Source organism: Passer montanus, unplaced genomic scaffold, assembly GCF_014805655.1.
Source record: "Passer montanus isolate IOZ18808 unplaced genomic scaffold, ASM1480565v1 scaffold117, whole genome shotgun sequence".
NCBI lineage: Eukaryota > Metazoa > Chordata > Aves > Passeriformes > Passeridae > Passer > Passer montanus.
In genome coordinates, this window is record NW_024358389.1 from 1386400 (window position 1) to 1410544 (window position 24145).

The following is a 24145-nucleotide window of genomic DNA, read 5'->3' on the forward strand; positions in this document are numbered from 1 at the left end:
AACAGTGCCCGCCCTGCTTTTATGGCCCCGCTGGGGCTATTTTGGGACGAGCCGCTGGCACCGAGCGCTGCCAGGGAGGGGGGGTGGCACCTCGGACACGTGTGTGGCACCCACGGGTGTGTCCCCTCCCCTTCCCGCCTCGGGGACGAGGGGCAGACCCTGCCAGCAACGTGATGGCAGCGGCGGGACCCACCCTGGCACCTGCCCAGGGCACGTCTGGCCTTTCCCTGTGTGCCCCACGGCGCTGGGGGGACACGGGCCAGCTCTGTGCCAGCTCTGTGCCACCCACGCTGCCGACCTCAGAGGGACATTGGGGTCCCCCCACCACAGGACAGGGGCTTGGGGGTGTAGGGACCCCCAAATGGGTGTTTGTAGGGCCAACAGTGGGGTGCCAGTGACACAGGGCTCATGTGGAGGTGGCTGGTGACAGAGGGGACATGGCTGGTGACAGAGGAGACGTGGCTGGTGACAGAGGGGCCGTGGCTGGTGACAGAGGGGACGTGGCTGGTGACAGCCCCCAGGTGTGGGGGTCCCACCCCAGGGGATGAACCCAGGGCTGGAGGGGCACTGGGGACAGACAGAAATGCTCCAGGTGGATGGAGCTGCCAGTGCCACCATGGGGTGGGGGACAGTGCCACCCAGGGCCAGTGCCACCCATGGCCAGTGCCACCCACAGCCAGTGGCCCAAGGAGCCTGGACACCCCCTTCAGCACCGGGGGGGGTTTCAGGGTGACCCCAACCCCACACCCCCTCCATCCACTGGGTGCCAAAAGCCACACTGGCGACACAGAGCTGCAAACAGTGCAAGGCTTTAATTCACACCCCACAGATTTGGGGAGGGGGGCTGCACCCCCAAGACCCCCCAAGGGGGGTGCAGAGAGCCCTGGGGGGGCTTTGGGTGCACAGAGCCCTGGGGGGGTTGTGTGTGCACAGAGCTGGGGGGCTGTGCAGAGCCTGGGGGGGCTGTGCAGGGCCCGGGGGGCTGCGTGTGCCCCCTCCCCAGCGCAGCCCCCGCCCTGTGCTGCTGCTGCTGCTGCTGCTGCTGTTTTTAGAGCAGCACACGGCGCTCTCAGGTAGAGGAGCCGCGGTCGCCCCCGCAGCCCCACCCCCAACACCCCCCCCCGCACACCCAAAAAGGAGCAGAGTCTCCTCTTAAGGCAAATCCCGCGCTTTGGGAAGGAGGGGGCTCGGCCAGAGCCATTGGAGGGGGTTTGGGGGGTCCCAAATGGGTGGGGGGCACAGCCCTGGGGTCACAAATTGTGCCTTCATTGCTGGTGGAGGGCACAGCCTGGCACAGGGCACAGGGACCTTGCTGGCACAGCAACCGAGTCCTCACCACGGCCACCACCCCTGTCCCCTCTTCCTCACGGAATTGGGCAGCAATCTGGGGGTGCCAGCTGAGCCCCCAACCCGTTCTTAGGTAGGGGGAGCCCTGCTCAGTCCCCAGGGAGGGCAGGGCAGGGATTTGGCACGGAACAGTCGGGTCCAGACCCCATCACTGGGAGCAACGTGGTGGGAGGAGGGGCTGAGCCCCCCTGGCCCGTAGTGGGGGGACCCCTCCTCGCCTGGGGGGGGTGCAGGGTGCTGTCCCCGTCCCCAGAGGGCAGAGAGGGCACTGGAATGTCCTCAGGGCTTGGAGCAGAGCTCGGCCACGCGCTGGCGCAGGTGGAAGGCGAACTCGAACATGGTGGCAGCCAGGCTCTGGTGGATCAGGTAGCGGGGCAGGCGGCCCTGGGGACACAGCACGGGGACACGGGGCCCTGAGGGACAGTCTGGAGCTGGGAGTGTCCCCACCCCACCCTGGGAGGCTGCAGGGACAGGGATACAGGGCTGGGGACTGTCCCCATCCCACGGGAGGTTGGTCCCATCCCACTGCAGGGTGTTCCAGGATTTGGGGCTGGGGGCTACACCCAGCCTGCCCTGGAGGGCTCCAGGGATAGAGGTGAGGGCTGGGCTGGGGGCTGTGCCCCATCCCATCCTCCCATCCCACTCGGTTCCAGGGGTGCAGGAGCCATGAATGAGGGTTGGGCTCCACCTCCATGCCACCCTGTCCCACCCCAGAGGGATCCAGAGATGCAGAAACCACAACTGAGGGCTGGAGCTGGGCTCTGCTCCATCCCTGTCCCACCCCAGGGGGATCCAGAGATGCAGAAACCACAAAGGAGGGCTGGAGCTGGGCTCTGCCCCATCCCTGTCCCACCCCAGAGGGATCCAGGGATGCAGAAACCATCAGTGAGGGCTGGAGCTGGGCTCTGCTCCATCCCTGTCCCACCCCAGGGGGATCCAGAGATGCAGAAACCGTGAATGAAGGTTGGGGCTGGGCTCTGCCCCTATCCCATCCCATCCTGTCCCACCCCATTTGGTTCCAGGGATGCAGAAGCCACGAATGAGGGCTGGAGCTGGGCTTTGCTGCATCCCTGTCCCACCCCGGGGGGATCCAGAAACCACAAATGAGGGCTGGAGCTGGGCTTTGCCCCCATCCCATCCCATCCCATCCCATCCCATCCCATCCCATCCCATCCCATCCCATCCCATCCCACCCCATCCCACCCCTGCCATGGCAGGGCCACCTCCCACTGTCCCAGGTGCTCCCAGCCCCAGTGTCCAGCCTGGCCTTGGGCACTGCCAGGGATCCAGGGGCAGCCACAGCTGCTCTGGCAATTCCAGCCCAGCCCCTCCCCACCTTCACAGGGGGAATTTATCCCAAAGATCTCATCCTAATCCTCAAGGGAGGGAATTTACCCCAAACATCTTCATCCTAATTCCATCCCATCCCATCCCATCCCATCCCATCCCATCCCATCCCATCCCATCCCATCCCATCCCATCCCACCCCAGGGATGCAGGAGCACCGCTGTGAGGAGCTGCAGCTCCCAGGTTGCTCTGATCCGGGGGAGGAGCTGCAATGTGGTTGGATTTCTCTAAAAAATCCCTGCACGACTCACCCCCCCCACCGCCTCGGCCTCGGCTCCGTGGTGGGAGATCCATGAAAAAATAATAATCCCTGGCTCTGGGGGGGAGGGAGCCGAGGCAGGGCTGGGAACTGGCACGGGGGGATGAGGGGCCAGCTGTCCCGAGGGTCAGGCAGGCACAGGACACTCTCCTCCCCCGGGACCGGGGTGCTCCAGCACAGATCTTTTCCTGGAGAGGGTTTTCCCTCGGACTCAGGGGCAGGAAAAGTTCGAGGCCAATGCTCCAGGGGCCATTTCAGTCACTTCCCGACCCAAACACAAACACGTGCGGGATCCTCCCTCCCCCAGGGATGAGCCAGGGGCTATAAATACTCGCCCAGGGCTAAGGGAAGAGCCAGGAGCTGGGTCTGGGCGCTGGGGAAGGCGCTGGCAGCACTCGGGGGTTTAAAATAGCTCGGCATTCCTTCCACGGCCAGGAAGCACAAGGACAAGGAACCTCTTTTCTTCCCACCACGGGGAGGGGGGTTTTGCTACTCTGCCAAAACCTGCCAGACCCACGGGGAGGAAAAAACACCCCTGGCACGAACAGGCTGGGCACCGGGCTCTGCTGGGCGCATCCCAAACCTTTCCCGAAGCGTCTGGGGGAGGGGAGGGGGCCGTGGGAGGGAAGGGGAGGGATGAGGAGGGGGCAGCAGCGCTGCAGCACAGCCGGGGGATGAATGGAGCCTTTGTGCTGCTGCGGCAGCGCCGTTACCACGTCAACCTTCGGCGGAGGAACGAACGGGGCCGGCCCCGCTGCCGCTGCCGCTGCCGCCCCATCCCGGACCCGGGACACCGGCAAGGACACGCAGCTGCACAAAGAGCCCCGGAGCCGGGGCGGCTGGCCCTCCCAGGGGTGGATTTTGGGTGGTTGTGGTGGTGCCAGGGGGTTTTGGAGCGGGGAGTTGCCACTCTGGAGGGTTTAGGTATAAAAGTTCCCGTGTCTCAAAGTGGTTTGGGGAAAGGAGGATTAAAAGCTCCTCTCCCCCAGCCCTGCACTCAAAGGTGAAAACCCTAAGTGAGACCTAAATAAGGAAGAGTTTCCCAAACTCCCACTGGGAAAGGAGGGGGATTTTGGAGGAGTTTAACCCCCACTTGCCAAGGCTGAGTCCCTTCAGGGCAGGGCTTGCTAAGGGGCCACTTCTGTGGCTGCTGGCATCCTGGAGCAGGGCCTGGGGATGGGACCCAGCTGCCTCCCCCAGGAACTGGCTTTTACCTTCAGATCCGTGTTGAGGATCCAGATGAAGGTGCAGACCTTGGCATTGCTGGGACACTTCAGGACGATGAATCCCCCTGGTCCATTCTCACCCCTGCGGAGGAAAGCCAAGAGGGTCAGGCTGGAGTTCTGGCTGGGATTCTCTGGAGTTCTGGCTGGGATTCTCTGTGGATGCACCACGTGGAGCTGAGCCTGGCAGCGCAGGCCAGAGCCCAGTGGGGCAGGAGCAGATGCTGGGAGCCTGGGAAGGTGTGTGCCTTGGCTCCAGGTGCACGAGCCAGCACGGCAGGGCAGCTTTCCCACAGGTGCCTTGGCAGAGCCGGTGCCAGGGCTGCCAGTGGAGCAGCAGCTCTGCCTCTGCATCGTGCCAGCTGCTCCCCACGGGAAGCTTTCCCAGGCACAACCCTGGGAGCAAACAAGAGGTCCCAGGAAGCTCTGTGTGCTCAGGACAGGCTCAGCACTTGTCACTCCAGCCCCCAGATCCTTCCCAGCACCATCTGATCTGTCTCTGAGACGGGAGCTGTGCACACACAGCCCAAATACAGATTTCCCTTCCCTCTTCAGAACACTCTATTTTTGCTGTGTGCCTTCGTTAAAGGATTTTTCCAGGCCCTGAAATCTCCAGTTCCTAAATAGACTGAGGCAGCTCCAACAGCTCTGAGATAAAATGTCAATTACTTTAACCAGATTATTGAGAAAACCGAAGTCGGAGAGCGCAGCGGCGCAGCTGGGCCCTGGCAGGAACAAGGAGTCCTTGTCTGATGAGCCCGACCCCGCTGGGATCCATCACCAGCCTGTCCCTTCAGAAGGGGAGAGGCCAAAGCCCTGCTGAGATTTTGGGAGCTGCTCCGCCCTCGTTTCATCCCTCAATGCCTCAAATTCGGCGAGCGAGCGTTTTACGAGGAGCAAAGGGCATGTGAGAGGCTCGGAGCCACAGCCAGCTGTTTACTGCCCCTCAGAAATTCCTGTTTGGGAATTAAGTGGTACATAAACAGGATGTGGGACTTGGGATGGAGTTTGTGCTGTTAACTGGGCAGCACCTCCACTCCCCTGAGCTGGGAAACGCCCCAGCACTGCTGACAGCACAGAGAGTTTCTCGAACAAAGGGAGACGAACAAGGGAAGCGAGGTTCAGCTCCACAAATAGCTCAGCTTCCTGCAAATCCTGCCAGCAAGGCAGCAGGGCTCGCAGTTAAGTGGCTCTTTGCCTTGAAGCTCTGGAGAAGTGCGTGATCCCAGCTGAAAAAAAACCAGCACCTGCCTCTCACCTGACGTACTTGGAGAGCGGAGGCTTCAGGCTGTGCGTGGTCGACATCCCTGAGGAAACGTACCTGTCTCTCCTCCTCTCGATCCGACGCACGTTCACGAAATCCCTGCGCAGAGAAAGGGCTTAAAAACACACCAGGGATGTGCAGGGGGGGCAGATCCCTCTCTCTGGACTGCTGGGAGAGGCTGTGGCAGGGTTGTGTCAACGCAGGGAGGCACAGCCAAGAGCTGATATCTGACTGAGCGAGGTTTGGAGTTCTGAGAATCCGGCCAGGAGTGTGTGGAGGAAATTTCGGGGGCTGCTCGCCCTTGGGAGCGTTACCTGCACAGCCAACCAGCCCTACCACGGTGACAGCAGCTCAGAGCATTCCCAGAGGGGTCTTCCCAAGGTTTGGGGGGCGTTTAGGGGCAGTGTGGGATGAACTGACCTTGGGGACACCACCCCGCCGGCAGCTCCGGCCGCCACGTCGTACGAGACAATCGTGTTGTCCTCAACCCGCTGCAAGATCTGGAAAAGGGCAGGGGAAATAAATCAAAAGAAGGGAGATTTGCTCAGATTGTGCCTCCAAGCCTGCACGTGCCAAGAGGACACAACCCCTCCCTCAAATCAGCACCGGGATCAGATCTTTTGGGCCGGAGCGCGACGAGCGGTGCGTGCGCGGATTCGTCTCGTGAGTTTTTGGGGGGCACAGGTGTCACCTCCAGCTCCTCTCCACGAGGCTCAAAACCCCCCCCGCCAGGCAGAGGCAGGTCTGGCTCAGCCCTGGCCCCCGTCCCTGCCCACCTCTCGGGCTCTTGGCCGGGCACAGGCGTGCAGCCGGCTGCCGCGGAGCGCGCGGAGCGCACGGATGAGCGGCGGGGATTTAACGCCTCGGTGCCTGGGATCCAGCTCGGCTCCAGCCCTGCCAGCAGCCTCTGTTGGACAGGGAAGCTCCAGCTCTCCGCTCCAAGGAGCTCCTGTGATTAAGCCATCTTTGTCCAGCACGCTCACCTGGCAAGCTGCCACTGTTCTGTTCCACAGGATCATCTTCTCGGGCTGCAGAATCACCTCCTGGTAAACCATTTCAGGGGAGCACTGCAGGAAAGCCTGAGGACAGAGCCAGAGCAGTCAGCCAGCCCCTCTGCTCCCCTTGGGGGAGGTGATTTTTTAGGGAAAACAGGGTAAAACACAAAGGACCAGTGGGAATGCAGGTGAGGGGAGGGGTGAGGCCAGCCTGGCTCCCCTGCATGCAAAGCCAGGGCTGTCACCCCTCTGTCCCAGTGCTCCCAGGAGCCTGGGGAGCACACGTGGGGTCAGGGAGGACACACAGACTTGGGAGCCACTGGGCTCTGCCTGTCTGTGTGCCCCTCTCCCACCCTCAGCAGTTCCCCATGCACCATTGCTTCGGGAAGTTGCATTTTTAACTGTTTTGTTTTTTTTTTTCCAAGCCATTCCAAGCTCCAGCACACACAGCATCCATTCCATTCCCCCCCAATCCCCACGGGAGTGGAGATCTTCAGAGGCAAACACTTAATGCAGCAAAGTGGGGACCATCCAGCTTTTGCTGGTGAACACAGAGCTGCTCCACTGGCAGCTCCTGCCAGCGAGGCAACATATGCACTGGAACAAAGAAAAGCCACGGCAGCACCGACGCTTCATTAAAGCGTGGTTCCCAGCCAAGCCACTCCAGCTTGGGAGAGGGCACAGAGCAAGGCACTTCCGAGCTGCTCTGCCCGGTGCCAGGCAGCAGCAGAGGCACACTCAGCCCTGGCCTTGCTGGCAATTAGTTCCAATTAGCCTCCTTGGTCAGATTAGTCCGAGATGCTGGGGTTGGAAGCGAGTCTTGCAGTCACCTGCTCCCGACTCTACCAGCGGAGTCTGGGGCCTTGGATATTTGCTGGGGAGTTTGTCTGCCAGCCAAGGGGTTTTCCTGGAGAGATTCCCTAGTGCTGTTCATCTGTCTCAAGCACAGGCAGTGTGTTCTGCAGCCTGACCTGTGCTGAAAGCTGAGCTGTGGCTCTTGCCCCGTGCCAAAGAGACCAAGGAATCGACCCAAGGATGTTCTTACCTTTAAAATAAAGGTCTTGCCGTGGAAAGGGATTTCAAAAGTGTAAACAACATCACCAAAGTCCTGTGCAAGAGATGAGAAAGATCAGTAAAAGGGATTGTTTCTATTTAGGGTGAAGCTTGCTAAAACTCTGAGGTTCCTGTCACCCCCTGCCCCCCACACCAGGCAGCGACCTCAGCACAGAAACCGCCCCGGGCACATTTCAGTTGGCCATGCCTACATTTCCATCAACAAAACAATATCCAGAGAGGCAGCAGGGATGAGACAGAAAAAGAATCCGCCCCGTGCCAGGCTGCAAACCCCACGTCAAGGTCACATTCTCTTTGTAGCAGCACTGGGGTGCAAAAGGGGTTTGCTGCCAGAGCTGCTGGTGTTACCTACGGCTGAGAGGAGCCTCCCCGGAGGGGCTGGGGATGGGCAGATGAAAACCTTTCATCGTTAGCCCTGTGTTAAACTCTGATTAGTCTATTTAAATCCATCCCCCTTTGGAAAAAGAAAACAATCTGCCCAGCTAGTTTGGCATCAGACAAAGGATCACTTGACAGGGGAATTTGAAACACCAGATGAGACAGCAGTTTGCAGGATTCGCACCCCCCAGTTGTGTTTGGACCTTGTGAAGCAAGGTTGAGTTTGGGGGGCAAATCCTTCCTCTTTCTCTCCACTCTTCAGAGAGAAAAAAGAGCTCTGTGCACCCCAGAAAAGGCTGGAGTAGGCAGAGCCAAATCCCAAATTTACACCCCAGCTTCCAGGTGCTGGGGAAAGGGGGACACCAGCAGCTTTGGGGGTGGGAAGAGCAGTTGGTGCCCCACATGGGTCAAAACTCCAGTTTGGGCCCCCAGCAGGCTCAAAGGCACCTGGCCATGGAGCAAGGGCAGGGCTGGAGCTGTGGGACCAACATTCCCATGGCTCTGCATCCCAAAGGTGAGCCGGCCACTCCTGCCCACCCTCCGGACAGAGGGAGGTGGGAAGGGCCCTCTCCTGTCAAACTGCAAGGCAATTAAAGGTCTAATTAAATAAGAGGGGATTTTACATTTAACTGAACTGGAATAGATTCCTAATTCAATCAGGTAATTGTAACGCTTGTTAATTTTTCATGGCGCAAGGAGGTTTCCAAAGCCTCGTTTGTCCCGGTTTTTGCTAAGCCATCCATGCCCTCTGCCAGCTGGGGAGGAAAAACCACACTTGCATTGCTTTTCTCGAACTTCCAGTTCTCCTCCTGAGCGAGGATTTGGTCCACAACCTCCATGGCCTCTTTGCCTTGTCGGACATACTCCTTTTCCTGGGCAAGAAGGGAGGATTTCATTAGCTGGGCGTGCAGGAAGCTCCAGGAGTGTGTGTGAGGCTGCTCCCCCCCCTCCCCGGGCTGGCAGAGGGAAAGGGGATCAGAAATCTCTTAATTTGGGTCACAGAGGCCTCATTTTGGAGCTCCAAGTCACGCTCCCCACCCTGGCTTGGATCCACACACCAGCTGCTCCCCATGGCTCCTGCCTTGCAGGAGGTTTCCAGCAGGCAAAGGGCTCTGGGATGTGCAGCTTCCTTCCTGGAGGAGCCAGAACTGGGGCTGAACTGGAGCAGGATCTCTGGAAAAGGGCACAAAACCTGTGCCCAGCCAGGTTTTGGGGAGGTCAAGGGTCACCCATCAAGCCACAGGGGACAGGTGAGGTGATGCCCATCCCAGAATGTGACGGAGCAGGGATGGAAGGGGGAAGGGGAAGGGACAGGCAGGAGCAGAGCCAGAACACATCCCTGTGAGATGCTGCAGGGAAGAGCACGCAGCCCTGGGATAAAGCTGGGGGGCTCAGATGACCCCTCCTGGGTCAGGGCACAGAGAGGGCTCAGCCACACATCCCCAGAGCTGAGGGGTCTGGAATGAGGGGGCAGCAGAACCTGATGGGAGCACAAGACTGGGGAGACCCCCACAGCCCCAGATCAGCTGGAGCTGAGGGCAGGGCCAGGCTCTGTTTACCTGAGTTGTCAAGGCCTTCCTCCCCACACCTTCCTCATCAGACTCGTTGTCTGAGCCTATGGGGAAGCACCAATTAACTCACAGTTAATGAACACCCCACAGGTACCACCTCCCTCCCTTCTCGTGGGGCACAGGGTCTGATCCTTGTCCCGCATCCAGCAGGAAGGGCTCTCAGTGAGGATGACTCCCTGTCTCCCTGAACACCTGCTGGGCTCTCCAGAGGGCTGAGCTCATCCTGGCTGTCAGCTGTACCAGGAACAGTGTTCCAGAGGGCTGAGCTCATCCCAGGTGTCAGCTACACTGGAAAAACTGCTCTGGAGAACTGGGCTCATCCTGGGTGTCGGCTACACTGGGACAACTATTCCAGAGGGCTGAGCTCATCCCTGTGTCAGCTACACTGGGACAACTGCTCCAGAGAGCTGGGCTCATCCTGGGTGTCAGCTACACTGGGAAAAGTGTTCCAGAGAGCTGGGGTTGTCCTGGGTGTCAGCTACCCTGGGAAAAGTGTTCCAGAGAGGTGGGCTCGTCCTGGGTGTCAGCTACACCAGGAAAAGTGTTCCAGGGGGCTGAGCTTGTTCTGGGTGTCAGTTAAATCAGGAAAAGTGTTCCAGAGAGCTGGGCTCATCCTGGGTGTCAGCTACACTGGGAAAAGTGTTCCAGGGGGCTGAGCTTGTTCTGGGTGTCAGTTAAATCAGGAAAAGTGTTCCAGAGAGCTGGGCTCATCCTGGGTGTCAGCTACCCCAGGAAAAGTGTTCCAGAGAGCTGGGCTCATCCTGGGTGTCAGCTACACCAGGAAAAGTGTTTCAGGGGGCTGAGCTTGTTCTGGGTGTCAGCTACACTGGGAAAAGTGTTCCAGAGAGCTGGGCTTGTCCTGGGTGTCAGCTACACTGGGAAAAGTGTTCCAGAGAGATGGGCTCATCCTGGGTGTCAGCTACACTGGGAAAAGTGTTCCAGGGGGCTGAGCTTGTTCTGGGTGTCAGTTAAATCAGGAAAAGTGCTCCAGAGAGCTGGGCTCGTCCTGGGTGTCAGCTACCCTGGGAAAAGTGTTCCAGAGAGGTGGGCTCGTCCTGGGTGTCAGCTACCCTGGGAAAAGTGTTCCAGAGAGGTGGGCTCGTCCTGGGTGTCAGCTACCCTGGGAAAAGTGTTCCAGAGAGGTGGGCTCGTCCTGGGTGTCAGCTACCCTGGGAAAAGTGTTCCAGAGAGGTGGGCTCGTCCTGGGTGTCAGCTACCCTGGGAAAAGTGTTCCAGAGAGGTGGGCTCGTCCTGGGTGTCAGCTACACTGGGACAACTGCTCCAGAGAGCTGGGCTCATTGTGGGTGCCAGCCACACTGGGACCACTGCTCTGGAGGACTGGGCTCATCCCAGGTGTCAGCTACACCAGGACAATCCAGCTGAGATGTCCCCACTCCCACGCCAGGAGCTCTCCAGTGCCACCACGTGCCACCAGCCCTTATTCCCACCCCCGTGCCCTCACCCCAGGGCAGCATTTTCCAAGCACACAGCTCAGAGCATTTAATCCCAAGCCCACACAAGGCTCCAGCTCCCCAGGCTGGCAGGGTTGAGGGCAGCACCAATATAAAGGTGTCATGTGGAGGGTGTGGCAGTGCCACCCCTGCCCAGGTGCAGGCACAGAGAGGGGAGAGGGGACCCTTTTCCAGTGTCAGGCTCTGCCCAGGCTGGGATAACGAGGCAGGGCTCTGGACAGAGATGATGGAGGTGAGGAATTCCATGGTGGGATGAGCATGGGGAGTGAGGTGATGGCACAGGTGACCTTACCTGCAAAGGACTCGGGTGGGGAGTAGAACTGTCCCTCGGAGAGGGCTCGGGGGTACAGCAGTGGCCTCGAGGCTGCAGCCTGGGCTGCCAGGAACCCTGGGAATGGGAGCACAAGGATTTGACACCTGGCAGGCTGTGGGACCCCAGCCCTGCCAAAATAACCCTCTCTTGTTTTTCCTGTGTCTTTTCCCACTGACAGCAGCCAGCCTCAGCTCCTGTTGCCTCATCTTTTGTCTGAGATGTTTTATCTGCCCCGGAGATCAATGGGCTCTTCTGCCTGTCAAATAATCCAAAGGCGATTAAGCATCTAATTAAATAAGAGCTTCCCCTGGAAGCAATTTGGAACCTGAGCCTAATCCAATAGAGGCATTAAACACTTGATCATTTTTCAATTTAAAGCCTCCTTGCAAGACCCAAACATCCTCTGGTGCTTTCCAGTCAGAGCATTTCTGATTGAGCCCTGCCTGACAAATGCCCCTCTTAGTTTGGTGCCACTTCCCAGACAGTGACTCCTGGGAGAGGGACAAAGCAGTCCAGCTCCCTAGAAGGACCCTGGAAGTTAGAGGGTGATGTGTGAAGCATGAGGTCAGCCCCAATCCCTGCTCAGTGTGACCTCAGAGACCACAGGCTGCAGAATTTCACAGCCCATAATTCACCCCGTGCCACAGAATGTGTCTGTGACTCCAGCAGCTCCCCTGGAAAGGGCTCCAGCCAGATCCAAACACAGATATCAGGGACAGGGAGTCCAACACTCTGCCTGGCATTTGCCTCCCTGTTTCCAAACACTTTCTCCCCAGCAGAGCTGAGCTCTGTCTCCAGCACGTCTGGCTGCAGATCCAGCCATTGGGAAATCTGGCACATTTTTCTCTCCTCTGTTAAAAGGTGCTCTTTATAATTTGGTGTTTTCTTCCCCTGAAGGGACTTGTTGACCATAACAGAACTGAGTCAGGCACTTCCCATCCCAGCCAGCCTGGAGATCTCTTTCCCAGAAATGTCAGATCAAGGTGCTGCCAGAACAGGCCTGGCTGGATCTGTCCAACTCCTACCAGAGAGGAGCAAAAATACTCACATCGTTCCTCTTCTGCTTCCTGAGTTAGCACTTTAAAATCCAGGAACCAGGTCTCCAGCCAAGCAATGACAAACGAGACGATGGGAAGTAAATACCCAAAAGCTCCTTTGGTCAGAAGCTGTGTGGAAAGAAGCAGAAACCCCAGGGAATGACCCAAACAGGGAATAAAACAACACCAACAAATCACAAAGCGACTTCCTGCGAGCTCAGGCAAACCAACCTCGGAGAGGATGACCTTGACAATCAGGAAGGCACTGGATACCAGTGTAGTGACCTGAAAAAATAAGTGGACAGAGCTCAGATCCCTGAGAAGGCCAGGAGGGGAGGGAAAACCCCCCGGAGGAAAGGCTGGAGTGGCTCCTTACCGCGATGACCCACCAGTGGCGCAGGCGGACGACGGCGTAGCCCAGGAGCAGCACCACGAATCGAAACAGAGCCAAGAGCTGCAAGAGCAAACACCCAGCAGCACCAGTCACTGCCCCTGCACCCCTGCCAGCTGCTGGGAGGGCAGGGACAGCTGCCAGCTCCTGGGGAACAGATGGGTCAAGGCTGCACCAGGAGGATTCACCGAGGAGAGCCCAGACCCTGCTGGTCCCACTGAGCCCCAGGGCTCTGCAGGAGGCTGAGATACTCACAAAGATGTCAAAGAAGGAGGTCTTGAATTTGTAGTTGATGATTTCATCCTTCAGGTTCTCCTTGATGCCCACCTTGGTCTGAGGGAGACAGGGAAGCAGGAAGCTGTTGAATGCACTGATAAGAAATTCATGGCAGGAGGAGCCAAGCAGTGCCCGGGGTTGTGGCCAGGTCAGGGAATGCACCTGGAGCAGAAATGGTCCCACAGGCCCAGTGTGGGCTCCTCTGCCAGCACAGGACCAGGGAGGATCCGATGGCACTTTTCCTGCCTGGATTCACACCACATTTCCCCCTGGAAACATGGATTCTCACCCAGGACCATGGGTGGGGCAGGAGGGACATTAAACACCTTTAGGTGGGGATTTCCAACACCCAAATCCTTGGCTCAGCACAGCCAGTGCCAGCAGCTCCTCACAGCCTGGAGCTCCTGCATGGCCCTGCCACTGCTGCCCACCTCATCCAGGTGGCAGATCCCAGAGGAATGGCAGGAGACATGGGAAAAATGGAAAAAACCACAGGAAAAATGCTCCTCAGGAACCTTCACTAACATCTTCCTGTGGGGGCTGTCAGGGCCACTGAGGACCTGGGGGGATTTAAAGATCCTCCTCATGCAAAGCACTGAGGGAGTCCCTTCTCCCTCCAGCTGCCTTCCCACAGCTCACAGCAGTGCTCCAGGAAATCTGATGGAAGAAGGGAACCAGCAGGATCAAACTGGCAAAGGGCAAGAGGGATGAGAGGGGGATGCACAGCCCAGGCTGCAGTGGAATCTGAGAGAGGCAAAAACACTCTGGGATTGACAGGAGCGTGGAAAAAAGCTCATCCTGAGTTAATCCAGGCTCTGACAGCCCTGGTTCTTGGCCACCATAAATCCTGGGAGGCTGGAATGGCTGTCTGTGAGGAAGTGGAGGGCTCAGGTAACTGGAACAAATGCTTCACCTTTAGGCTATGGCTCTGGATGGAGCCCAGCTGGCTGGGAGCTGGCACAGCCAGCAGCTGGTGCATCTCAGGCCAGTCCTTGGCAGCCAGGGTGTCCTGGCACTCCAAGGGCAGCCACTGGGAAAGGATCCCTGTGGGTCAGGGCTCTGGCTTCAAACCCAGCAAGAGGATTTGAAAATCCTCAAAAAGAGGGGGGTGAAGCTGGGCTCTGCCTCCAGCTGACCTGTGGCCATGGGACTCAGGCCAGCTTGGCTGAGTGGCCACTGAGAGCCTCTTCCCCCCCTCTGTGGCTCCCTGGGATGCTGCAGGAAGGAGGAAACAGGGAAAGCTTTGAGTGATGTTTTTTGGGGGTGTTCCTGGTGGATGGGCTGGTGGGTGCCAGTCCCTGGCACTCCAAGAGAGTGGCCACTCAGGCCAGCTTGGCTGAGTGGCCACCAAAAGCCTCTTCCCCCCCTCTGTGGCTCCCTGGGATGCTGCAGGAAGGAGGAGACACAAAAAAAAAGCTTTGGGTGATGTTTTTTGGGGGTGTTTTTGGTGGATGGGCTGTGAGGAAGGAGTTGGTGGGTGCCAATCCCTGGCAGAGGGGTGTCCTGGCACTCCCAAGGGCCACTGGGATTGGGAAGGGATCCCTCCCAGTTTGGGATGGGGTTTAATACACAACAAAGGGGTAAAAAGAGGGGGGTGAGGCTGGGCTGTGCCTCCAGCTGACCTGTGGCCACTGGACTTGGCTGAGTGGCCACCAGGAGCCTCATCCCCACAGCCTGACACAGCCACGGGATGCTGCAGGAAGGGTGAGACACAGGGAGAGCTTTTGGGGGGTGTTTTCAGCTTAAACACAGGCAGATGAACCACCTGAGGCATCTCCCTGGCTCTGAGAGCACCCAGCCTGCACAATTACAGTTTGCTTTTAACGAGGGGCAATTTGCTGGGCTTATCTCACAGAGAAGGAAACGGTAGGATAAAAAAAAAAAAAAGAGAGAAAAAAAAGGGAAAAAAAAAGGCATTAGTCATGATATCAAACCGTTTCTCTTCATAACCAGGCAAATAAGCTGCTCTAATGGCTTTAAATATGCAGCATCTCAGCTCGGGGCCCAAATATCAGCACTTAGTCACTCATTAATGGCTACCTGCACGACCCACGCTCTGCATCACCCTGGTGACCGAGCCAGGATTATCTCCCGGGGGCTGGAATTTGGGATTCCAGCAGCTCTCCAGGGTGAGGACCGGGAGGAGGGCAGGGGGCTGGGGTCCAAAGTGGGCGGGCAGGACACCGTGGGCACGGCTGGAATGCTGGAATGCTGGCTGGGAAAGGGTTTTTCCTAAGGGGGGTGGGGAGCAGGGGGCTCCGGGCAGGGTGAGGAGCTGCTGGCCTGGACAGTTTAGTTACAGACACCCAGAGATAAGGAGAGCAGAGATAAGAGCTGCTGAGGGAGCAGCAGGATCCAGCGCTGATAAATGCAGGGTCTATCTGCTCATCTCTGCTCCCGGTGTTCCTGGGGAGGACACGGAGTACCTGAAACCAGCCAGGGCCGGTTCAGGGAAAATCAAAACAAAATATAGCCCAGGGAGGGATTTGGACTTGGTGGGACTGAGGTAAATAAACTGGATTTTCCCTGTTGTTGCAACACAGAGCAAACACAGCAGTTTGTGAGTTGCTTTGGAGAGAAGCAAACCACTCACATCCCCCTCAACAATCCCCTGGGAAGTGGAGCAGCACCTCCAGCTTCCCAAAGCTGAGATCAGCAGCAGAATTTTGGGATCAAAGCCCCTGGGGGATCCTCCCCTGCTCCTCTGATGCTCTGAAAACACGGCAGCAGCAAACCCAGGGGAGCAGGAGGGGAATTTGGCTCAACTTGGCGGTTCCAGAGGCCCTGGATCTTGTTACAGCACAACAAAGGGAGGTGTTAACAACCCTGCACAGCCCCGACAAAGCCCCGGGGCAGGAAACGAGCTGGACTTTAGTTGATATTACAGAACAGCGCTGGGAACAGCAAACAAAGATCTGTCCCAGGAGTGCTGGAACAGAGCAATTAACGCAGGGAACCGAGTTGAAAGAGGGGCAAAGATTCCCGGGTTTGCTTCCTCCGACTCACATTGAGCTCGATGATCCACAGCAGGGAGATGAAGAGCAGGTCGAAGGTGACGAAGAGGCAGAAGGTTCTCCTCACATCCGAGATGGCTTTTCTCTTCTCCGGGGAGAGGAAGTACGGGGAGAAGCCCTGGCTCTGCGAGAGGGACGAGCTGATGGAGGCGATGGCGGGCAGGCTGCGCTCCAGGTCGTGCTGCAGCTCCGGGGGCTTGCTCATCCTCCGGGGACATCGGCCACCAGGGCAGCGCCACCTGCGGGGACACACCGGGGACCCTCAGGGCTTGCCACACCCCTGGTGTGTCCTGAGAATGCCAGGAGCAAATCAGATCCCGGCAGAAATCATCCCTGGGAGGGTGGCACAGGTGCCCAGAGGAGCTGTGGCTGTCCCTGGGTCACTGGAGTGTCCAGGTCGGATGGAGCTTGGAGCACCTTCCTCAGTGGAAGGTGTCCCTGCCATGGCAGGGGTGGGACTGGATGGGTTTTAATATTAATTTATATTAAAGAATATCAATTGCCATGCTTTAATGCCATGGCAGTAGGAAAAGGGGCTCCAAAGCCCATGGAGATACCAAGGTACCACAGAAAGGAGCTGCAAACCCCATGGAAGCATTGTGGAAGAAGCAAAAAGGGGTCCTAAACCCCATGGAGACACTGTGGACACAGGACAAGGGGTCTGAGGATGTTTTGGGAGCACTCCCTGACATCATGGAAGGATTCCTCTGCAGGGAAGGCACAGCCTCGGAGCTGGGCATGCCACTGGGACTGATCCCAGCCTGCACAGCCGGGGAAGAACCTGGGGCTGGGCCTGGCTGGGCCAGGCACAGCAGCAGGGAAGGAGCTGCTCTGTGTTCCAGGGGCAGGGAAGGAGCTGCTCTGTGCCCCCCAGGGCAGGGAAGGAGCTGCTCCATGTTCCAGGGACAAGGAAGGAGCTGGTCTGTGTCCCAGTGTAAGGGAAGGAGCTGTTCCATCTCCCAGGAGCAGGGAAGGAGCTGCTCCATGTTCCAGGGGCAGAGAGGCTGCAGAGAAGAAGCTGCTTCATGTTCCAGAGGCAGGGAAGGAGCTGCTCCATGTCCCAGTGCTAAGGAAGGAGCTGCCCCGTGTTCCAGGGACAAGGAAGGAGCTGATCTGTGTCTCAATGTTAGGAAAGGAGCTGCTCCCTGTCCCAGGAGCAGCTCCATGTTCCCATGTTAGGGAAGAAGCTGCTCCATGTCCTAGGGGCAGGAAAAGAGATGCTCCACGTCCCAGGAGCTGCCCCATGTCCCCATGCTAAGGAAGGAGCTGCTCCATGTTCCAGGGACAGAGAAGGAGCTGCCCCTGTGTCAAGGAAGGAGCTGCTCCATGTCCCTGTGTCAGGAAGGAGCTGCCCCGTGTTCCAGGGAGAGCAGGGAAGGAGCTGCTCCATGTCCCCGTGTCAGGAAGGAGCTGCCCCGTGTCCCAGGAGCAGGGAAGGAGCTGCCCCATGTCCCCGGAGCTGCCCCGTGTCCGGAAGGAGCTGCCCCGTGTCCGGAAGGAGCTGCCCCGTGTCCCCATGTCAGGAAGAAGAGATGCTCCACGTCCCAGGAGCTGCCCCATGTCCCCATGCTAAGGAAGGAGCTGCTCCATGTTCCAGGGACAGAGAAGGAGCTGCCCCTGTGTCAAGGAAGGAGCTGCTCCATGTCCCAGGGATGGAGCTGCCCTGTGTCCCAGGGAGAGCAGGGAAGGAGCTGCTCCATGTCCCCGTGTTAAGGAAGGAGCTGCTCCAAGTTCCAGGGACAGAAAAGGAGCTGCCTCATGTCAGGAAGAAGCTGCCCCGTGTCCCCATGTCAGGAAGGAGTTGTCCCCATGTCCCAGGAGTTGTCCCATGTCCCAGGAGCTGCCTCGTGTCCCCGTGTCAGGAAGGAGCTGCTCCATGTCCCCATGTCAGGAAGGAGTTGTCCCCATGTCCCAGGAATTGTCCCATGTCCCCGGAGCTGCCCCGTGTCCCAGCCCCGCCTGGCAGTGCCGGGCACACCACCCCAGCACGGCTGAGGTGTTGGGAGGCCGGGGCTGTTTTCCTGCAGCCGTGCCAACCATTGTGTTGGGATTCTTCCTCTCCGTCAGAGCAGCACAAGGAGGCCCCTGTGGGGAGGGAGGGTGACACGCCGGGGACAAACACGGAACGAGCATCCCAGAACAGGTCGGGCCAGGGATCTGCCAGCCCCGGTGACCTCCCAGTCACCCAGGGCAAGGCCACAGCCACAAACTCCTTCCTGCTAAATCCTCCTGCTCAAGGATGTTTTGGCTCCCAAAAAAAAAAATCTCCCTGGATTGCTGGTGGTGTGAGATCCCAGGGAGGTTTGAAATGCCACTGGTGACACCCAGCAGTGCCCACAGAAAAAGGTCCCAGGGCTGTGCCCAGATCTGTGGGAAATCCCAAAGGATGTGAAGCCAGCCAGCAGCACCTGCAGGAGCCGAGCACAGCCCGATTTGGGGCAATTTGGGGCAGTTTGGGGCAGTTTGGATCCCTGAGCCGGCGGTTTTTGCATCCCACCCCCGGCAAGCTCTGGGGCTGGGAAGGGAACAAAGCTGGAATCCTTGTCACTTCGGATCAGCCCCTCGGCACGCCGGGCCCGGCTGGAAGTGACAAAAGTTAAGGACATCTGTGAGGGATAAATAATAAATCCCCCCTGGCCGGGGCTGCCGCCGCCTCCTCCTCCTCTCCGACAGCACTTTGCACTTAGGCAGCCCCGTCCCGACTTTCACAGCGCTTCAAAATCACCCGCAGAAACTCCAGGGATGCCAAAAGGGGTCACCGTGGGGTGGTGGGACATGGCAGGACACGGGGACACAGCACCCCCGCCTTGCCGAGGAGGTTTGGGACACACAGATCCCTCCTAAAGCATCAAATTCCCGAGGGAAAACACAAATTGTGGGGCAGAGCAGGAATGTTTGGACCCCAGAGAAGCCCCCCCTGCTCTGGAGCTGCTCCTGCGGCAGCTGAGAGCTCGGAGCAGGGGCTGGAGGAACGTGGCTGCTCTGGGTGACACATGAATTATTGAGCTCTGCTCCATTTTGCATTCCAGCATCCTCCACGTCCCCACCCCGCAGCCCCCGAGGGAGGGCTCAGCAGGGAATGAGGGATGGGGCCAGGGGGAAAAGCCCCAAGCTGTGCCAGGGTGGGCATCAGGGTGGGCATCAGGGGGATTTATTCACCAAAGGACAAGCAGGGTTTGGGAGGTGTTGGTGGGGCTGTGAAAAATGGTGTGGATGTGGCACTTGGGGACACGGGTTAGGGGTGACACGGCTGTGCACGGCAGCCACGGCAGTGTTAAGGATCTTGGAGGGCTTTTCCAGCCCCAAGGATTCCAGGATTCCATCCCAGAGAGGGGCAAACACTGCTGGAGGGCACTGTGGGTGACAGATCACAGCCTGGGGGACATTGTGTGAGGCAGATCACAGCCTGGGGGACACCCTGAGTGACACATCCCAGCCTGGGGGACACCCCAAGTGACAGATCACAGCCTGGGGGACACCCCAAGTGACAGATCCCAGCCTGGGGGACACCCCAAGTGACAGATCACAGCCTGGGGGACACCCCAAGTGACACATCACAGCCTGGGGGACACCCTGAGTGACACATCACAGCCCAGGGGACATTCTGAGTGACAGATCACACCCAGGGGACACCCCAGGTGACAGATCTCAGCCCAAGGGACACTCCAGGAACCCTTCGGGGCTTCTCTGACTTGAAAAAAGGGGATTTTGAGATTTTTGGGGAAGGATTTTTGTCAGGGAAACCTCCCAGTTTGGGGATTAGGAGGTGACAGAGCTGCAGGGACGAGGGTGACACCACACCCCACAGATCCCAGCAGGAGCAAACACGGACACGGTGAAATCCTGATCCAGCATTCAGCACCAAGAGCCAGCAAAGCCCCACCAGCCCAGAACCCCATCAGCCCAAAACCCCACCAGTGCAGTGCCAGCACCCCAAAACCTCATCATCCCAGTGCCACCTTCATCCCAGTGCCACCACCCCAAAAACCCATCAGTGCAGTGCCACCACAGCCCAGTGCCACCACCATTAACCCAGTGCCACCACCCCAAAACCCTGCCAGCCCAATGCCAGCACCCCAAAACCTCATCAGTGCGGTGCCACCACCCCAAAACCCTGCCAGCCCAATGCCAGCACCCCAAAACCTCATCAGTGCGGTGCCACCACCCCAAAACCCTGCCAGCCCAGTGCCACAGTTCAGTGCCACCACCAGTCCAGTGCCATCACCCTAAACCACGACTAACCCAGTGCCACCACCCCAAAACCCCACCAGCCCAGTGCCAGCACCCTAAACCCCCATCAGTGCAGTGCCAGCACCCCAAAACACCACCAGTCCAGTGCCAGCACCATCCCAGTGCCAGCACCATCCCAATGCCACCAGCAGCCCTGAGCCATCATCATCCCAGTGCCAGCACCCCAAAACCCTGTCAGCCCAGTGGCAGCACCCCAAAACCTCATCAGTGCAGTGCCAGCACCCCAAAACACCACCAGTCCAGTGCCAGCACCATCCCAGTGCCAGCACCATCCCAATGCCACCAGCAGCCCTGAGCCATCATCATCCCAGTGCCAGCACCCCAAAACCCTGTCAGCCCAGTGGCAGCACCCCAAAACCTCATCAGTGCAGTGCCAGCACCCCAAAACACCACCAGTCCAGTGCCAGCACCATCCCAGTGCCAGCACCATCCCAATGCCACCAGCAGCCCTGAGCCATCATCATCCCAGTGCCAGCACCCCAAAACCCTGTCAGCCCAGTGGCAGCACCCCAAAACCTCATCAGTGCGGTGCCACCACCCCAAAACCCTGCCAGCCCAGTGCCACAGTTCAGTGCCACCACCAGTCCAGTGCCATCACCCTAAACCACGACTAACCCAGTGCCACCACCCCAAAACCCCACCAGCCCAGTGCCAGCACCCTAAACCCCCATCAGTGCAGTGCCAGCACCCCAAAACCCCACCAGCCCAGTGCCAGCACCCTAAACCCCCATCAGTGCAGTGCCAGCACCCCAAAACACCACCAGTCCAGTGCCAGCACCATCCCAGTGCCAGCACCATCCCAATGCCACCAGCAGCCCTGAGCCATCATCATCCCAGTGCCAGCACCCCAAAACCCTGTCAGCCCAGTGGCAGCACCCCAAAACCTCATCAGTGCAGTGCCAGCACCCCAAAAGCCTGCCAGCCCAGTGCCACCACCAGCAGCCCAGTGCCAGCACCCCAAAACCCTGTCAGCCCAGTGGCAGCACCCCAAAACCCCCTGAGCCATCTCCAGCAGCACACTGGCCACCAAAGCACCCCCAGGGGCAGTGCCAGGGCCTGTGCCAGCCCTGCCCCCCCAGATCCCCGTGCCACCCCCTCCCTGGGCCCCTCGTTAGCCCCGAGTCTCGTTAACGACCCAGCTCCCACCCCGTGACTGCACTTCTCCTTCCTCCTGCCACGCTGCCCTCGGGCCCATGTGACAATGGCTCTGTCCCCTCTGCTGTCCCCTGGCCAGCCCAGGGTGGGCAGCACCCACAGCGGGACCCCGAAACCCCCGAGCCACGCGGAATGTTCCAGAAGGTGGAGTTTGCCAGGGATGGAGACCCCCCCTGCTGCCCTGGGCACTGAGGGGGGGTCTGAGCTGCCCCCCAAAACACCAAAATAAAAAATCAGTATTAACCCAGACACCCAAATCCGGGCAAAAATAAAAAATTGGGAAGGATCCGATGGGGGAAAGGGTTGGGTTCAGTGAAAAGTGGGGACATGGGGACCCTGGGGAAACAGGGGGACCCTGGGGGGCCGGGACCCCGAAACCCCCGAGCCACGCGGAATGTTCCAGAAGGTGGAGTTTGCCAGGGATGGAGACCCCCCCTGCTGCCCTGGGCACTGAGGGGGGGTCTGAGCTGCCCCCCAAAACACCAAAATAAAAAATCAGTATTAACCCAGACACCCAAATCCGGGCAAAAATAAAAAATTGGGAAGGATCCGATGGGGCAAAGGGTTGGGTTGGGTTCAGTGAAAAGTGGGGACGTGGGGACCCTGGGGAAACAGGGGGACCCTGGGGGGCACTGAGACCCCTAAGGAGGGTACCAGGACCCTGGGGGGACACAGGGACTCTGGGGGACACTGAGACCCTAAGAGGACACTGAGACCCCCCCCGGGAGGACACCAGGACCCTGGGGGGCACTGAGACCCCCAGGAGGACACTGAGGGTCCTGGGAGGACGCTGAGACCCTAAAAGGACACCAAGACCCCCTGGGAGGACACTGAGACCCCCAGGAGGACACCAAGTTCATCAACACCAGGACTGGGGTTGGGATGGGCTGGATGTGGGGTGGGATGTGGGGCAGGATTTAGGGCAGGATCCAGGTTGGGATGTGGGGCTGGATTTGGGGCTGGATTTGGGCTGGGGTTTCAGTCAGGATGTGAGGATGAATTTGGGTTGGGATTTGGGGCTGGGTTTGTGTTGGGATGTGGGGCTGGATTTGGGATTGGATTTGGGGCTGGATTTTGGTCAGGATTTGGGGCTGGGTTTGTGTTGGGATGTGGGGCTGGATCTGCAGCTGGATTTGGGTTGGGATTTGACTCGGGATGTGAAATTGTGGCAAGATTTTGGTCAGGATTTGGGCTGAGTTTGGCTCGGGATTTCGGTCGGGATTCAGGTCAGGATTTGGGTTGGGTTTTGGTCAGGATTTGGGGCAGGATTCAGGTCGGGATGTGGGGCTGGATTCGGGTCTGGATTTGGGGCAGGATTTGGGTTGGGTTTGGGGCAGGATTTGGGTTGGGTTTTGGTCAGGATTTGGGTTGAGTTTGGCTCGGGATTTCGGTCGGGATTCAGGTCGGGATGTGGGGCTGAATTTGGGTTGGGTTTGGGGCAGGATTTGAGTCGGGATTTGGGGCTGCATTTGGGTTGGGATGGGCTGGCTTTGGCTCGGGATGTGGGGCTGGACTTTGGTCAGGATTTCACTCTGGATTTGGGGCAGGATTTTGGTCAGGATTCGGGTTGGGTTTGGAGCAGGATTTGGGTCTGGATTCAGGTCAGGATTTTGGTCTGGATTCGGGTCTGGATTTTGGTCAGGATTTGGGTTGGGTTTGGGGCAGGATTTGGGGCAGGATTCAGGTTGGGATGTGGGGCAGGATTTGGGTTGGGTTTGGGGCAGGATTCGGTCTGGATCCCGAACCCCCGCGGCACAGCCAGGGCGGGCTCCACGCCGCCCCCTCCCCGGGGCGCTCCCGGGCCCGCTGCTCCCGCCGCTCCCGCTGCTCCCGTTCCCCGCGGCCCGGGGGGAGCTGCCCGGGGCCATCCCCGCCGCGATCCCGGTGGAACGGGGCTGGGCCGGATAACGGGACCGGGCTGCCCAGGCCTCCCGGAGCCGTGGGGGTTGTGCCGGTAACCGGGCCTGAGGCAGGACTCGCAGTGACAGCCCCGTCCGGTGCGGTCCGGTCCGGTCCGGTGCGGTGCTGTCCCGCTGCCACCGGCGGCTGCGGCCCCGGGAGCGGCCCCGAGCCCGCGGCACCGGAGCCCGCGCGCAGCCCGGCCCCGGCAGGGCGGGAATGGAGCAGAGCCCCCGGAGCGTCCCCGTGTCCCCCCCGGTACCTCCCGGTGCCGGTGCCGGTGCCGCCGCCGCTTCCGGGCCCGCCGCCACCTCCGACCCCGGAAGGGAAACCCCAGAGCGAGGCTGCGCCGGCAGCGACCATCGCCGGGCGCGGGGGGGGGGGGGGGGCGGGACAGACCATTCACCGCGGGAGGGGGGGACAGAGGGGCTGGGAGAGACCATTCACTGCGGGAGGGGGGTTCAATGGGGCTGGGAGAGACCATTTCTCACGCGGGGGGATCAATAAAGCTGGGAAGGACCTTCCCAGTAGGGCCGGGAGAGACCATTCCAAAGGGGGGAATCCGTGGGGTGAGGGCAAAACCATCCCCGTGTGGAAGAGGGGTGTCTGTGGGGGTGGGCAAGGGAGAGACCATTCCCCTCATTGGGGGTGTGCCGGTGGGTCTGGGCGAGACCATTCTCCAGTGGAGGGGTGCCCGTGGGGCTGGGAGAGACCATTCCCCACATGGGGGGAGTCAGGGGGGGCGAGGGACAGCCCATTCCCTGCGGGAGAGGGGGGTGTTCATGGGGCACCCCCAGTCTGTGCCCCCCCAACAAAGCCCAGACCCCCCCCCCAAAAGGGAACCGGAGCCCCCAGCCCCCCAAAACACTCTGCAGCCAG

At 59.3% G+C, this 24145-nt stretch overlaps 1 protein-coding gene across 2 annotated transcripts; it reads right to left on the reverse strand.

The window, feature by feature from the left end:
• Positions 1-793: 793 nt before the first annotated feature.
• STARD3 (StAR related lipid transfer domain containing 3) lies at positions 794-23628 on the reverse strand. 2 transcript variants are annotated; one of them, XM_039697154.1, is made up of 15 exons: positions 23529-23628; positions 15954-16200; positions 12927-13004; positions 12657-12734; positions 12512-12565; positions 12292-12409; positions 11223-11318; positions 9447-9502; positions 8667-8759; positions 7481-7543; positions 6424-6519; positions 5861-5940; positions 5435-5539; positions 4168-4261; positions 794-1731 (listed from the first exon to the last, which is right to left on the reverse strand). In XM_039697154.1, the coding sequence occupies exons 2-15, from the start codon at positions 16164-16166 to the stop codon at positions 1627-1629; spliced, it is 1329 nt and encodes a 442-aa protein (XP_039553088.1). In that variant the 5' UTR covers positions 16167-16200; positions 23529-23628; the 3' UTR covers positions 794-1626. The 2 variants fall into 2 exon arrangements, with proteins under 2 accessions (XP_039553088.1, XP_039553089.1); XM_039697155.1 differs by having other exon boundaries at positions 23533-23615.
• Positions 23629-24145: the final 517 nt, after the last annotated feature.

What these genes read in the sequence shown, in the direction of transcription:
- STARD3 (XM_039697154.1), bottom strand. Translation starts at nt 16,166, where the DNA reads ATGAGCAAGCCCCCGGAGCTGCAGCACGACCTGGAGCGCAGCCTGCCC. An exon ending in CCTCCTTCTTTGACATCTTT is followed by an intron (nt 12,735 to 12,926) that starts GTGAGTATCTCA and finishes TTGCTCTTGCAG; the next exon opens with CTCTTGGCTCTGTTTCGATT. An exon ending in CCCACCCGAGTCCTTTGCAG is followed by an intron (nt 9,503 to 11,222) that starts GTAAGGTCACCT and finishes GCTTCCCCATAG; the next exon opens with GCTCAGACAACGAGTCTGAT.